This window comes from Lissotriton helveticus, chromosome 6, assembly GCF_964261635.1.
Source record: "Lissotriton helveticus chromosome 6, aLisHel1.1, whole genome shotgun sequence".
In the NCBI taxonomy this organism is placed as follows: Eukaryota; Metazoa; Chordata; class Amphibia; order Caudata; family Salamandridae; genus Lissotriton; species Lissotriton helveticus.
The window spans coordinates 38,351,347-38,366,919 of record NC_136067.1 but is presented as its reverse complement, the minus strand read 5'-3'; the positions used below and the strand labels follow the sequence as shown (position 1 = coordinate 38,366,919).

The 15,573-nt window shown below is 49.6% G+C and overlaps 1 protein-coding gene across 1 annotated transcript in view; it reads right to left on the bottom strand.

Annotated features, from left to right (window-relative positions):
• KIF6 (kinesin family member 6) overlaps window positions 1-15,573 on the bottom strand; it is a 1,617,941-nt gene that overhangs the window by 958,773 nt on the left and 643,595 nt on the right. Inside the window, exon 11 of the mRNA XM_078647330.1 lies at window positions 3,183-3,288. Coding sequence (XP_078503456.1) covers window positions 3,183-3,288 — 106 coding nt within the window. The remainder of the gene's footprint in view (window positions 1-3,182; window positions 3,289-15,573) is intronic.

The window sequence follows — 15,573 nt, the reverse complement described above, 5'->3', positions numbered from 1 at the left end:
GCTACCCGGAGAGCTACTCACAGGCACCAGAAGAGCAACTCACAGGTACCAGGAGAGCTACTCACAGGTACCAGGAGAGCTACTCACAGGTACCAGGAGAGCTACTCACAGGTACCCAGAGAGCTACTCACAGGTACCCGGAGAGCTACTCACAGGTACCCGGAGAGCTACTCACAGGTACCCAGAGAGCTACTCATAGGTACCAGGAGAGCTACTCACAGGTACCCAGAGAGCTACTCACAGGTACCCAGAGAGCTACTCACAGGTACCCAGAGAGCTACTCACAGGTACCCAGAGAGCTACTCATAGGTACCAGGAGAGCTACTCACAGCTACCCGGAGAGCTACTCACAGGTACCAGGAGAGCTACTCACAGGTACCAGGAGAGCTACTCACAGGTACCAGGAAAGCTACTCACAGGTACCAGGAGAGCTACTCACAGGTACCCGGAGAGCTACTCACAGGTACCCAGAGAGCTACTCACAGGTACCCGGAGAGCTACTCACAGGTACCCGGAGAGCTACTCACAGGTACCTAGAGAGCTACTCACAGGTACCCGGAGAGCTACTCACAGGTACCCAGAGAGCTACTCATAGAGCTACTCACAGGTACCCGGAGATCAGCCAGACCTCCTTTAACTCCAGGGATCAGCCAGACCTCTAACCTCCAGGGATCAGCCATACCTCCTTGAACTCCAGGAATCAGCCATACCTCCTTGAACTCCAGGAATCAGCCAGACCTCCTTTAACTCCAGGAATCAGCCAGACCTCCTTAAACTCCAGGAATCAGCCAGACCTCCTTTAACTCCAGGAATCAGCCATACCTCATTGAACTCCAGGAATCAGCCAGACCTCCTTGAACTCTAGGAATCAGCCAGACCTCTAACCTCCAGGAATCAGCCAGACCTCTAACCTCCAGGCATCAGCCAGACCTCTAACCTCCAGGGATCAGCCAGACCACTAACCTCTAGGGATCAGCCAGACCTCTAACCTCCAGGGATCAGCCATACCTCCTTGAACTCCAGGAATCAGCCATACCTCCTTGAACTCCAGGAATCAGCCAGACCTCCTTTAACTCCAGGAATCAGCCAGACCTCTAACCTCCAGGAATCAGACAGACCTCTAACCTCCAGGGATCAGCCAGACCTCTAACCTCCAGGGATCAGCCAGACCACTAACCTCTAGGGATCAGCCAGACCTCTAACCTCTAGGGATCAGCCAGACCTCCTTGAACTCCAGTAATCAGCCAGACCTCCTTGAACTCCAGGAATCAGCCAGACCTCCTTAAACTCCAGGAATCAGCGATACCTCCTTTAACTCCAGGAATCAGTCAGACCTCTAACCTCCAGGGATCAGCCAGACCTCCTTTAACTCCAGGGATCAGCCAGACCTCTAACCTCTGGTGATCAGCCAGACCTCCTTTAACTCCAGGGATCAGCCAGACCTCTAACCTCCAGGGTTCAGCCAGACCTCTAACCTCCAGGAATCAGCCATACCTCCTTTAACTCCAGGAATCAGCCAGACCTCCTATAACTCCAGGAATCAGCCAGACCTCCTTTAACTCCAGGAATCAGCCAGACCTCCTTAAACTCCAGGAATCAGCCAGACCTCCTTTAACTCCAGGAATCAGCCAGACCTCCTTAAACTCCAGGAATCAGCCAGACCTCCTTTAACTCCAGGAATCAGCCAGACCTCCTTAAACTCCAGGAATCAGCCAGACCTCCTTTAACTCCAGGAATCAGGCAGACCTCCTTTAACTCCAGGAATCAGCCAGACCTCCTTAAACTCCAGGAATCAGCCAGACCTCCTATAACTCCAGGAATCAGCCAGACCTCTAACCTCCAGGGGACAGCCAGACCTCTAACCTCCAGGGATCAGCCAGACCTCCTTTAATTCCGGGAATTAATACTATCTCCTTAATGTCCAAGAATCAGCCATACCTTTACTTCCAGGGATCAGCAATACTTTCTTTATCTCCAGGAATCAATGCTGTCTCCTTTACCTCTAGGAATCAGCCATACCTCTGTTATCTCAAGGGAACAGCAATACCTCCTTTATCTCCAGGAGTCAATATTATCTCCTTTATCTTAAGGGATCACTCAAATCTCTGTTATCTCCAGGAATCAACAATATCTCTTATCTCCAGGAATAAAAAATATTTCCTTTATGTCCAGGAATCGACAACACCTCGTTCATCTTCCGGGATCAGTAACACCTCTTTTATCTCCGGGATCAATATTATCTCCTTCATCCCCAAGAATGAATTGTTCCTTCTTTATCTCCAAGAACCAACAACACCTCCTTTATTTATCTTCTGTTAGTTGCTGTATTGCTGATATCTCCAGGAACCCACTCTACCCCGTTATCTCGGTCACATGTTGATTTTGGAACCACATAAGCTCTTTAACTCGCAATGGACTCTTTGGAAACAATACTCACTACTCAAATATTGTCGTATTTTAATATACATAAATAAGCACAGACATTGTAGTATAAGGATTCCATTGGCTGGAACCATGCCTCATTAAATTGTGGATGTGAACCTGGAATTTAAATCACGCTTATGCTCGTCCAGCTGGTGATGTTCTGAGGGCCACCAGTCTGGAGGGCCAACTTGGCAGCAACTACTCAATAAGTACACACACATATTAGAATTCATATCCCTGATCACAACCACAATAACAACAAGCAACAATAACTATCGCTGGGTGGGTTGAAGAGGGTTCCAGCATAAGGACCTCAAAACAAGAATCACCCTCAAACAAGAGCAAAGAGCACAAAGGTTCCTCAAGAACAGAGAAAAGGTCCTATTGGAGCAACCGTCCAACAATTACCACACCCATACTGTAAGAAGAGTCTCTAACTGGAAGTGTGTCTGTAGCCTGTCTGTCTGTACCATGTGCTGTAGTACCACACTGTAGACACCACGGTGTTAGAGCACACCTTCAATCTGTGAATGTAGATGAAGCCAGCTCACAATAATAAGTTACCATAAACACATAAATACATGAACTGGGTAAAGCCGGGTGAGTTCATACACGAAACGCCTGATGTGCCCCCTAAGCCTATCTAAACCATAAGAAGTAGACATATTTACAAGCAGTTATGAACTGGAACAGAGAAAGGACTAAGCTTCCCATACAGCTCTTTTATGGGCCCACAGAGAGCTGACACTAAGTTCTACCTTTAGGTTTTTGAAGCAGTGCTGGATCTTGCGCATGTCAGCCCCTACATCCAATGTGCACTCAGGATCCGTGTCTTCAAGGAAAGTTTTCATCAGCTCCTCCAGCCTGAAATGACAAAGAAGGTGGGAGTGACACGTCTCCAACTACCTAATCAGTTTATGCAGAAATTTCACTACCCACGATGCACTGAAGTTGACAAACAGAAGGATATTTTTGAGGGTTGTATTTATAAAGCTCTACATGTAACCTTTTCAATTGCCTAAAGCACTGCAGATGTCGCCAAAGACCATAGGGGTGTAGAGAGCCTGCCAGAACCTAGTTGGTGTAAGTTGGTCCTGAGTTCCACATTATAACTGAGGCCTAAGACCATCCTTCAGAACAGGAAAGTGCAAGAGATTGGTGTGAAATCTACAGTTATAAAGAGTATCCACCAAAAGGAACATTACAAAAGGTAAATAACTTTTTCTTCTGCTGAATACTTCGCCTGCAAATGTCTCAGCTTTCCGCTATTTGTTAAAACGAAGAATGATGCGAAAGCAAGTCTTGTAGAAAAGGTAGTAGATTTATTCATGAAATTACTTCATAGGTTACCAGTTACAGGATGTTAGTCTGATCCATAAAAGTGCCCCACCAGGAGCAGCCTCCTCGCTGCTCAGCCCTTCCACATCAACCGATGCTCCTTTCCATCCAAACACACTGAACATTCTTAAATGACCTCACCATAGGCTGAGCAGCAAGGCAGAGAACCTCAATAGGAAGGATGCATTGAGTAGCAAGTGCATTATAAGACTATTCCAGTTGCTAAACTTCTGCTCTAGCTCTCCCACAATTAAAGGGGGCTCTGGCCTCATCTTGACACCAGAGGCGAGGCTATGGTTGTGTCACTGGAGCCATGTAGAGCCCACCGCTGTGCCCCAATGTCGGTTCATGCCCCCTTTTTTCTGTGGCTATAGAGACAAATAAGAGGGTTGACATCAAATGATGCCCCAATCAGTGCATTCATCTATTCTGGAGTCTTATTATTAAGAAGATGGGCCATCCTTCAGAACGCAGAAGTGGGCGAAGTTAGTGAGGAATCTGCAGGTAAAGTATCCACCTGAACGATCGTACACTGAATATAAGCAAATCTTTCTTCTGATGGTTAATTATACCTGCAGATTCCTCACCTTTCAAACAGATTCCTAAGCAGTGCCCTCCCTAAGTGGAGAATCTAAATAATGGTCAGGTGAGTAAACCTTGTAGGACTGAGATTGAAAAATGGCCACACCTTCCCACCTCTGAGTCCAAGCATCACTGCTTGGAGAAGGTGTGAAACAAAGTCCACAACAGACCTCAACCATGGGAATCAACCTGTCCACGTTGAAGGTGGAACACTTTTCCCTGGTGGAATGAGCTCAGATTCCCTCTGCTGGTTCCTTTTCTGGAAGATGGTAGCATATTTTGATGAATAAAATTATCCAGCAGGACAACCTCCTCTTCTCGACAGCTGTAGCTTTCTTGCTGCCCATGCGTCCGATGAAGAATTGGTCGTCAGACTTAGCCACTTTGGTGCAGTCTTTGTAGAAACTGGTCACTCTCTAGGGTCCAGCCAAGTGCCCCTCCTCTATGGTGGGATGGGGTGGCGGGTAATAAGTGGGAAGGGTAATAGACTGCCCCATATGAAATGGGATCACCGCTTCAGTTCTGAGGTCAAGTTTGTTTGGGAGGAAACATGTGAACGGCATGTGGACGCAAAGTGCTTATAACTTAAAGGTAACAAAAAATCCAGATATAAGTGTCAGTAAACACAGCTGATAAATGTGAAGGGACTAACAGAAAGAGCCCATCAAAAAGTTCAAAACCAAATTTAAGTCCCATTGAAGTCTGACAAAGGGAGCGGGAGGAAACATAGTTGTCAGTCCCTCCAGAATCCTCATCATTATTGGGAATTGAAGAAGTATGGCTGATCCGGGATACACAGGAAAGCCGTCAAGCCTGCTGTGCATCCTTTGCCGTGCCCACTGCACAGCCTTAAAGGGCGAGCAAGAGCAAAAAATTGGAGAGTCTTGGACAGGCGAGCCTTCACAGGATCCGTGTACTGGTCTGCACACTAAGTGATGAATGTGCCCCCCTTCCCAAACAGACACAAAAGGGTGTGGTTGTGGACGGAGCACCTGAACCAATCAAACCTCACACCCAGTCAACAGATCTGGGTTTGATCCATCACCGTTCTTTAGCCCACTCTGCCACCCCAGTTCAGACATGGCTATATGCAAATCAGTCTGACCCTGTGCCTCATGGGAACAGTCCAGCCCAAACTGCCAAGCCATGTCTTCCCTGGACAGTAAACAAGCTTCCGAGGACCGGTTTCTGGCGTTCCAGCCGTCTTCAGCCCGGCTTGCTTGAATCCAGTGGCAAAGTGAGCAAGGGACTCACGTTTGAGCATACCCTGCCACACTTATGGCGGCCAAAGCGGTACAAAAGGGGGGTGGTGATGGACGGAGCATCTGAACCAATCAAACACTCACACCCAGTCAACAGATCTGGGTTTGATCCATCACCGTTCTTTAGCCCACTCTGCCACCCCAGTTCAGACATGGCTATATGCAAATCAGTCTGACCCTGTGCCTCATGGGAACAGTCCAGCCCGAACTGCCAAGCCATGCCTTCCCTGGACCGGAAACAAGCTTCCGAGGACCGTTTTCTGGCATTCCAGCCGTCTTCAGCCTGGAAAGCTTGAATCCCCCTGTCTCACTGCAGGGCCGTTATATGAAAATACGCATCCTGCAATCCAGGAACACCATCAAGTCTTCTGCTTCCAGCATCAGAGAGAGCCAGGGACAGAATCTTGAAACTCTCCTTGTGCAGACAGAGATTCAGGAGCCTTTCTTGGGTACAAGGGGAAGAACCTTTGCCATATTTCCTGCTCTGGCACCAACTCAACTGCTCCCTTTTGTAGCAGGGCTACAATATTCTTGTGCTATATTCTGAAGTGTTCCTCTGACTGAAGGGACTGGTGTGGAGAGGAGACTATTGGAGGAGTACAACATACATCCTTGCTACGATCTAAATGACCCTCTGGTCCAAAGTTATAGCCTGCCAGGCCTGTAGAGAGGAGGATACCTGTCGTCCAATAGGCCACACATGCTCCCACAGGGGTAAGCTAATGCAGCTTTCTGGGCAGTACTGGGTAGGAGGAGGAGAAAGAGTAATGTTGCCAGATGTGAAGCCCTCTTCCAGCTGCCTTTGTACTGACACACTAAGGGATTCAGTTCTTGTACTTGAAAGAGCTGGGAAGGTTGGCGTTGCTGAAATTGGAACCCTTTGGAAAAGCCCAGAAATTAATTCCTGAATATAGTCCTAAGTCTTTTGCAGGAGTTTAAAGACACTAGGTCGAGCAAGGGCCCTCTCAGACTTAAATGCTCACGGGAAGGGGTGGGCAGAACTCGAAAAGTTTCACTCTGAGGATTTATAGAAAAACTCAGGGAGATTCTATGTAATTCCACCAATGGGTGGAAAAATTGCAGCTCGCACTACAATTTTGCATATCACAAGCAGCGCTGGAAATCAGCATGAACGATACCATGTGTTGAGCAAGAGTGCACAGTCATTGGAGTTGATTTTTGTGAGAAGTTGGCCTGGTAGGGGATGTTTCCAATTCTGGAACCACCTACTACCTGACCAAACAATCCCTTATGGTGTCTGGTTGTAAGTCAACCTTATTAGACAAGCTATCCTAGGGGTAGCATGGACTAAGCAGCCTAAAGGCTTAACTTAAGAGGTCGTGTTAAGCGAGCTGTTTTACCACATACAATCCTGTAATACCAAATGAAAGGACACCACACAAGTATATATTATAAAAATATATGTGTTTATTACTAAAAACAATCCCCAGTATTCTTTATGAATAAAGGGGCACAAGCGTTAAATCAAAAGCACTGTTTAAACATACAAAGTTGCACAATTATGGATGAGGGCGGGGGGCCACTCAAACCATATACTAAACAAGTGGTATAAGAGAGGCCACTCGAACAGTGGTTAGGCCTAGGGCCTAGGGAATCGCTGGGAGCAGTCAGGACAAGCAATGCTGAAGTCGGGAATGGCCCTCGGGATTCGGGAGATGTGCGGAAAGCGCACGCATGCACCAATGTTAACCAATGGTGCGTAAAAGTCAAATAGTTAACGTTTAAGGACACTTCCGCTGAACCTAGAGGAACAAAACTTAACACACAGACCCTAGAGGTGTGCACCAGTGTGGGAACACCGGCGGAGCAAAGTTACCTCACCCACAGGAAGTGGGTGCACAGGGTCGAAGTGGCGTCGGGTTTTGACACGCAGGCTCTTGGTGCTTGAAGCTGAAAGGGCTGCAGGCAGGGTGAAGACGAAGTGTCCGGTGGAGTCCAAGGGTGGACTCAAGTTGTAGAGTACCTGAAAGCAGAGGGGACAGAGTCTGGGTCACTCAGCAGTGACCAGGGTGGAACCAGGACGGAACCAGGCAATGTCGGGCGCAATCAGGTGGTCGTCGAGGCGCTTCTCTTCGCTGTCACGTGGGCTCTGGGGCATCTGCGACGTCCAGGAGCAGGTCACGATCTGTCCCACGCAGGCTCTCACCGTCGGTGCAGTCGGCTTCCGGTTTGGAGCAAACAAGCCTTGGTAAGAGCAATCCACGCGGGATTGGAAGATGGCGTCTCACTCGGACCAGGAAGGTCAGAGTCGGGGCTCCCTTTCAGGGGAGCTGGTGTGGATCTGGAGCAACCAGAATCACGAGTCTTCTTTTGTAGTTCGTCGGCACAGGGACCACAAGCCAGCTGGCAAGTGACCGGGCCAACGCGTTGAGCCAAATCGTGCCAAAGGGCCCCACGCAGCACTCGTCGAGTGTGGAGGGCTGAACTTCGGCTCAGGAGTAGCTCAGGGTGGGGGCTTCTCAAACCCCGGTGTACAGCTTCGAGGGTCACTCGTGGGCTGCACGGTCAGCGTCTCGTGGTCACTTCAAGATGGCGTGCCCCACGCTTCCGGTCGCCTCCACGGGTCTCAGCTTTGCAGGGACTGTGGATCGGGCTGTTAGAAGCTGGGCAGGCTTGATCTCGTCGATCTCAGTCGCTCGAGTTCCGGCGGGAACTGCAACTAAGTAGACGTCGAGGGCTGGATGGTGCCTGCTGCTGCAGGGTGGTCACTCCTTGACCACAAGGGAGATTCTTCGGGCTTCCACGTTGAGATGGAGGGCGAAGGGTCCAGAATATCGTTTCAAATGTTTCTTCCAGGAAATCTGATGTGCATTGGCACTGCTCCCACTCTTATTCGAATCTGGGGGGCGTGATTACCTGCTAGGTCCCCTCCTATGGGTGGGACCCAGGAAGTGGGTGGATACACCCCCTTCCTTTGATCCAGGCCGCCCTGGCACGAGGGCTGGAGTGCCCCAGAACCGGTTTGGCCGGATTATGCAAGGGGCAGCCTTGTGCGCCCCAGGCAGTGTCTGGTTTCTTTCAAACCTCCCTGCTACAATACACTATCTCCTGTCTGGAGGGCGGTGACACCCTCCTGTGACAGGAAACCCTTTGTCCAGGACCCCCTTGACTGGGTTTCGGTCAGCTCCAGGGGTCCAGACATTTGTCTGTGGCAGAGGCATCCATTTTGTGGATCTTAAGGCCTTTGGAGAAATCAACCGCATTAAAGTGAAGTAACATGTCTTACCCCTCTAGAGGGGTGGAATGCCATCCCCGTCGCCAGAACTGGCGAGGGGATGGTATTCCAAAGCGTATGACACCTTACACGACATGTTTTGATAAAGCCAAACCAGAGTTGCTAAATAACCGCGAGGATTATAAGGCACTTAATAGTATATGGTATGGCATTATCCTGAAACAGCTTAGGGATTTGTTCCCGACGGCTGCAGACAGGCTCAGCTCATGCTAGAGCTCCATCTCACATAAAAACCAAGCACCCAGCCTCCAGGATTGGTGAGGCCTGTCTATAGGAGTGGCTCACAGGTTTACATGTGTCCAGATATAGGTTTAGACATAGGTATACTATATCTAAGCAAGGGGTGTGTACACCACCTTACCCCAGCTGAGGGATCAGCCAGTTGTGTCAATTTAAGAACCAGCCAGGGGTGGCAAAAGATATGCTGCAGCCCCTGGTAGGCCTTAGTGGCTCCTGTGCCCTGTGCACCTATAGTGCATTCTACAGGGGCTGACAAGGAGTCCATTTCCAATTGGTATGTACCTAGGGTACATGGAATCCATTTTACAGAGAGAGCAGATGGCCTGGGGCCCTGATTAGCAGGGAACCAGGTCAACTAAGTCAAAAAACCAGCTAAACACAGGCAAAAAATCTGGGGTAACCATAGTCAGGTAGCCACCTTCCTACATAACCCCCCCCCAAACGAAAGGAGATAAGGCTATCCTTGGCCAGGTAAGCCTATATTGCCTGAGTGGCCATATAAGGAAGTACCTGCACTAGCATGGGTACCCCCTGTCTCATGGTCCACTAAGCAGTCCCTCACCCTTTGGGTATTAGAGGGTCTCCACCATAGGGAATCACTACCTTGGGTGTGTTTATGCAAAGTTAAAGGCTGGTTTGGATATGGAGTATTGAAGCGAGGCTCTACTAATTTAGGGCTTAGCTTCCTCCAATTATCTTCCACCATGTGTGCCTTTCTCTCTTTAACTGAGTTGCACTGTGCTCTCAGGGTCAACCTCTGGCTACCTAAAGCTGGAGGCTGGGTCCCTCTGTTTGGCTTGCTGGAGGGACAGTTCAGGTTTGGGCCCCTTGGGTCCCAGGTTTGGCTGTGCCCAACAGAATCCATCTGTGGGAGGTCCCTAACTGTTTTTAAGGGGGCTCCCTCAGGAGTTTTTAAAGTTTTCACCTTACTAGGGCTACTAGTTTTGGTGCACCTAATCTTTTGATGGGGGTGCTTTATTTGACAGGGGGCCCTCTGGGTCTCACTGTCCTTCTTGTCCTCTGCAGCCCTGGGCTGGCTAAGGCAAGGTAGAGAGGGGCAGGTTACCTGCTCCAGACTGGGTCCCACCTGAGAAGGTTCCACTGACATCAGAGGTTCTGTCAGGCTAGGCCCAACCACCTCTGGGGCAGTTCCTTCATCAGGGGTAAGATCAGTTCCCTGAGGAGGCTGATCCTGTCCTAAAGTCTGGTGAGGGGGAGATTTCTCTTCCTCCTCCATGCTCTCAGTTTGTGTGGAGTTATCCATCATTTCAGGTTTCACAACACACGTGTCAGTTTGAGTTTGGGCTGTGGCCATCACAGCCCCACCAACCTTTTCAGGAGGAGACTCAGTTTGGGTTTCTGCTGTTACCATAACAGCTTTGCTATTCTGTTCAGGAAGAGCTTTTGCTAAAGATGGGGCAGAGAGTTTCTCAGCCCTACCAACCTTTTCAGGAAGGACATCTTGAATTGGGGCTGTAGCCATTACAGCCCCACTAACCTTTCCATTGGAATTCACCATTCTAGAATGGGTTTCCTGTTCAACCTCAGCCCAGGCTGAGATCTCCAAATCATTACCAAGTAGGCAGTCTACAGGCAAGTTTGGCGACACTGCCACTCTCTTTGGGCCAATGACACCTCCCCAGCTGAGACTTACTACTGCCATGGGATGATTTGTTTGGATTCCATCAATGTTTGTAACCTGGTATGTGGCACCAGGTAAAAGTTGCTTAGAGGGGACTAGGCCATCAGCCACCATGGTGATGCTAGCCCCTGTGTCTCTAAAAGCCTCAACTTTCAAACCATTGATGATGGGTTCTTGTCTATACTTGCTCAAAGTATTTGGGCAAGCAGAGAAGTTGGCAAACCCCATGCCAACCTCATAAACAAGATCATTGGGTGATGGGGACCTGGATAGGCCAGGGTCCACCTGATTTCCAAAAGTAAACCCACCCAGATTCCTGGGTGTGCTTCCACTTCCTGGGGGATTACTGCTGACAGTAACAGGAGGTGTTGAAGCTGGCTTTGGAGGTATATTTTCTTTATTGTTATTCTTGGGACAACAGTTGTCTGTTTTGTAATGCCCCACCTGTTTACAGGCATAACAATAAGGCTTTTTCTCAGTTGAAGAAGTGTCTTGGGACCCACCCCCATCCTTGGAGTTTTGGGGCCCTGGGGAAGTCTTTTCTTCATTTTTATCCCCACCCTTATCTTGAGGCTTGGTAGACTCCTTCTTCTGGTTACTGTCCTGATTCTTAGGCCTAATCCTGGTTCTGACCCATTTGTCTGCCTTCTTTCCCAATTCTTGGGGAGAGGTCAGATCAGAGTCTACCAGGTGCTGGTGTAAGAGCTGGTTCTGACAATTACTTAGGATCTGCTCCCTCATAATCAAATTATACAATCCTGTAAAGTCATGTACTTTGCTGCCATGTAGCCAACCCTCCAGAGCCTTAGTAGCACAATCTACAAAATCAGTCCAGTCCTGAGTCTGTGTCTTCTGGGTGTCTCTGAACTTGAACCTGTACTGTTCAGTGGTTAAGCCAAACCCATCTATCAGAACACTCTTCAGGACTTTGTAATTGTTTGCATCCTCATGTCTGACAGTGAGGAGCTTGTCCCTCCCTTTCTCTGAAAAGGAGTACCATAAGATTGCTGCCCACTGTTCCTCAGGAACCTGCTGTACCATGCAGGCTCTCTCAAGAGCAGTCATCCATTTGTGGGTGTCATCCCCTTCTTTAAAGGGGGGCACAATCTTTGTCAGGTTTCTACTGTCATAGGACCTGGGTTTCTCTTTAGGAATATTGCTGCCACCAGTGGCATCTAAGCCACACAATTTTTTCTCTCTTGCCAAGGCAAGTTTAGCTTGGGCCATGCTAAGTTTAGCTTGAGCCAAGGCTACCTCCTCCCTCTCTATTTGGAGTTGGACAGCCCTCATTCTGGCCCTATGCTCAGCTTTCTGAGAAGCACTCATGCCTCTCTCTGATTCTCTGGAGGCACTAGAAAGATGAGAGTCCCCTGAGGGAGATCTCACTCTTCTGTTGCCTGGGAGAATCACATGTTGGGTTCTGGGGAGGTGCTGGCCCTCTCCATTCCCCAGTAGGTCCAAGTTGGCCTGGCTAAGCCTACCAACTGGAACCTGGCTACCCTGATCCTGTACTTCTAAGTCCCCAGCATCTGAGTCCTCATCCAAGTCATCATCATCCTCCTCTTCAGGGGGATCAACTGCAGGGGGGTTCCCTCCAGTTCCTGTATCTAGGGAAGCTGCTTTTGCCTTCTCTAAGTCATCCTGTTCTAGGAGTTCTACCAGAATTAGGCAGGTGGGGCTTCTGCCCCTTTTTAACCCTCTTGCTTTGCACAAGACAATCAAGTCTCTGCGGGTTAGTTTGTCATATCCAGAAGTTGCCTGGGTAGGGTCAACTGTCACAGGACTAGACCCTGAGGCCTTTCCTGTGTCGGACATGGTTACTAGTGAGGTGTAAGTGGTGCACTTACCTACACTAAGTGTTTTCCTACTGGACCTTGCTAGTGAGTTGTAGTCAGGGGTGTGCTACTCCCTTCAACCTACAACTACTAAGTTCAGTAGAACTTAATATGCTAAGCTTTTGATTTTATATGTACCTAGAGGTACTTGATGTGATCTTTCAATTTGATATAAAGATTGCAATGGTAAAACAACAGCAAGCTCAAATCCGCACCGCTGCTCACCAATGTGAGAAGTTGGCCTGGTAGGGGATGTTTCCAATTCTGGAACCACCTACTACCTGACCAAACAATCCCTTATGGTGTCTGGTTGTAAGTCAACCTTATTAGACAAGCTATCCTAGGGGTAGCATGGACTAAGCAGCCTAAAGGCTTAACTTAAGAGGTCGTGTTAAGCGAGCTGTTTTACCACATACAATCCTGTAATACCAAATGAAAGGACACCACACAAGTATATATTATAAAAATATATGTGTTTATTACTAAAAACAATCCCCAGTATTCTTTATGAATAAAGGGGCACAAGCGTTAAATCAAAAGCACTGTTTAAACATACAAAGTTGCACAATTATGGATGAGGGCGGGGGGCCACTCAAACCATATACTAAACAAGTGGTATAAGAGAGGCCACTCGAACAGTGGTTAGGCCTAGGGCCTAGGGAATCGCTGGGAGCAGTCAGGACAAGCAATGCTGAAGTCGGGAATGGCCCTCGGGATTCGGGAGATGTGCGGAAAGCGCACGCATGCACCAATGTTAACCAATGGTGCGTAAAAGTCAAATAGTTAACGTTTAAGGACACTTCCGCTGAACCTAGAGGAACAAAACTTAACACACAGACCCTAGAGGTGTGCACCAGTGTGGGAACACCGGCGGAGCAAAGTTACCTCACCCACAGGAAGTGGGTGCACAGGGTCGAAGTGGCGTCGGGTTTTGACACGCAGGCTCTTGGTGCTTGAAGCTGAAAGGGCTGCAGGCAGGGTGAAGACGAAGTGTCCGGTGGAGTCCAAGGGTGGACTCAAGTTGTAGAGTACCTGAAAGCAGAGGGGACAGAGTCTGGGTCACTCAGCAGTGACCAGGGTGGAACCAGGACGGAACCAGGCAATGTCGGGCGCAATCAGGTGGTCGTCGAGGCGCTTCTCTTCGCTGTCACGTGGGCTCTGGGGCATCTGCGACGTCCAGGAGCAGGTCACGATCTGTCCCACGCAGGCTCTCACCGTCGGTGCAGTCGGCTTCCGGTTTGGAGCAAACAAGCCTTGGTAAGAGCAATCCACGCGGGATTGGAAGATGGCGTCTCACTCGGACCAGGAAGGTCAGAGTCGGGGCTCCCTTTCAGGGGAGCTGGTGTGGATCTGGAGCAACCAGAATCACGAGTCTTCTTTTGTAGTTCGTCGGCACAGGGACCACAAGCCAGCTGGCAAGTGACCGGGCCAACGCGTTGAGCCAAATCGTGCCAAAGGGCCCCACGCAGCACTCGTCGAGTGTGGAGGGCTGAACTTCGGCTCAGGAGTAGCTCAGGGTGGGGGCTTCTCAAACCCCGGTGTACAGCTTCGAGGGTCACTCGTGGGCTGCACGGTCAGCGTCTCGTGGTCACTTCAAGATGGCGTGCCCCACGCTTCCGGTCGCCTCCACGGGTCTCAGCTTTGCAGGGACTGTGGATCGGGCTGTTAGAAGCTGGGCAGGCTTGATCTCGTCGATCTCAGTCGCTCGAGTTCCGGCGGGAACTGCAACTAAGTAGACGTCGAGGGCTGGATGGTGCCTGCTGCTGCAGGGTGGTCACTCCTTGACCACAAGGGAGATTCTTCGGGCTTCCACGTTGAGATGGAGGGCGAAGGGTCCAGAATATCGTTTCAAATGTTTCTTCCAGGAAATCTGATGTGCATTGGCACTGCTCCCACTCTTATTCGAATCTGGGGGGCGTGATTACCTGCTAGGTCCCCTCCTATGGGTGGGACCCAGGAAGTGGGTGGATACACCCCCTTCCTTTGATCCAGGCCGCCCTGGCACGAGGGCTGGAGTGCCCCAGAACCGGTTTGGCCGGATTATGCAAGGGGCAGCCTTGTGCGCCCCAGGCAGTGTCTGGTTTCTTTCAAACCTCCCTGCTACAATACACTATCTCCTGTCTGGAGGGCGGTGACACCCTCCTGTGACAGGAAACCCTTTGTCCAGGACCCCCTTGACTGGGTTTCGGTCAGCTCCAGGGGTCCAGACATTTGTCTGTGGCAGAGGCATCCATTTTGTGGATCTTAAGGCCTTTGGAGAAATCAACCGCATTAAAGTGAAGTAACATGTCTTACCCCTCTAGAGGGGTGGAATGCCATCCCCGTCGCCAGAACTGGCGAGGGGATGGTATTCCAAAGCGTATGACACCTTACACGACATGTTTTGATAAAGCCAAACCAGAGTTGCTAAATAACCGCGAGGATTATAAGGCACTTAATAGTATATGGTATGGCATTATCCTGAAACAGCTTAGGGATTTGTTCCCGACGGCTGCAGACAGGCTCAGCTCATGCTAGAGCTCCATCTCACATAAAAACCAAGCACCCAGCCTCCAGGATTGGTGAGGCCTGTCTATAGGAGTGGCTCACAGGTTTACATGTGTCCAGATATAGGTTTAGACATAGGTATACTATATCTAAGCAAGGGGTGTGTACACCACCTTACCCCAGCTGAGGGATCAGCCAGTTGTGTCAATTTAAGAACCAGCCAGGGGTGGCAAAAGATATGCTGCAGCCCCTGGTAGGCCTTAGTGGCTCCTGTGCCCTGTGCACCTATAGTGCATTCTACAGGGGCTGACAAGGAGTCCATTTCCAATTGGTATGTACCTAGGGTACATGGAATCCATTTTACAGAGAGAGCAGATGGCCTGGGGCCCTGATTAGCAGGGAACCAGGTCAACTAAGTCAAAAAACCAGCTAAACACAGGCAAAAAATCTGGGGTAACCATAGTCAGGTAGCCACCTTCCTACAATTTTGCTGCCACTCGAGTAGAA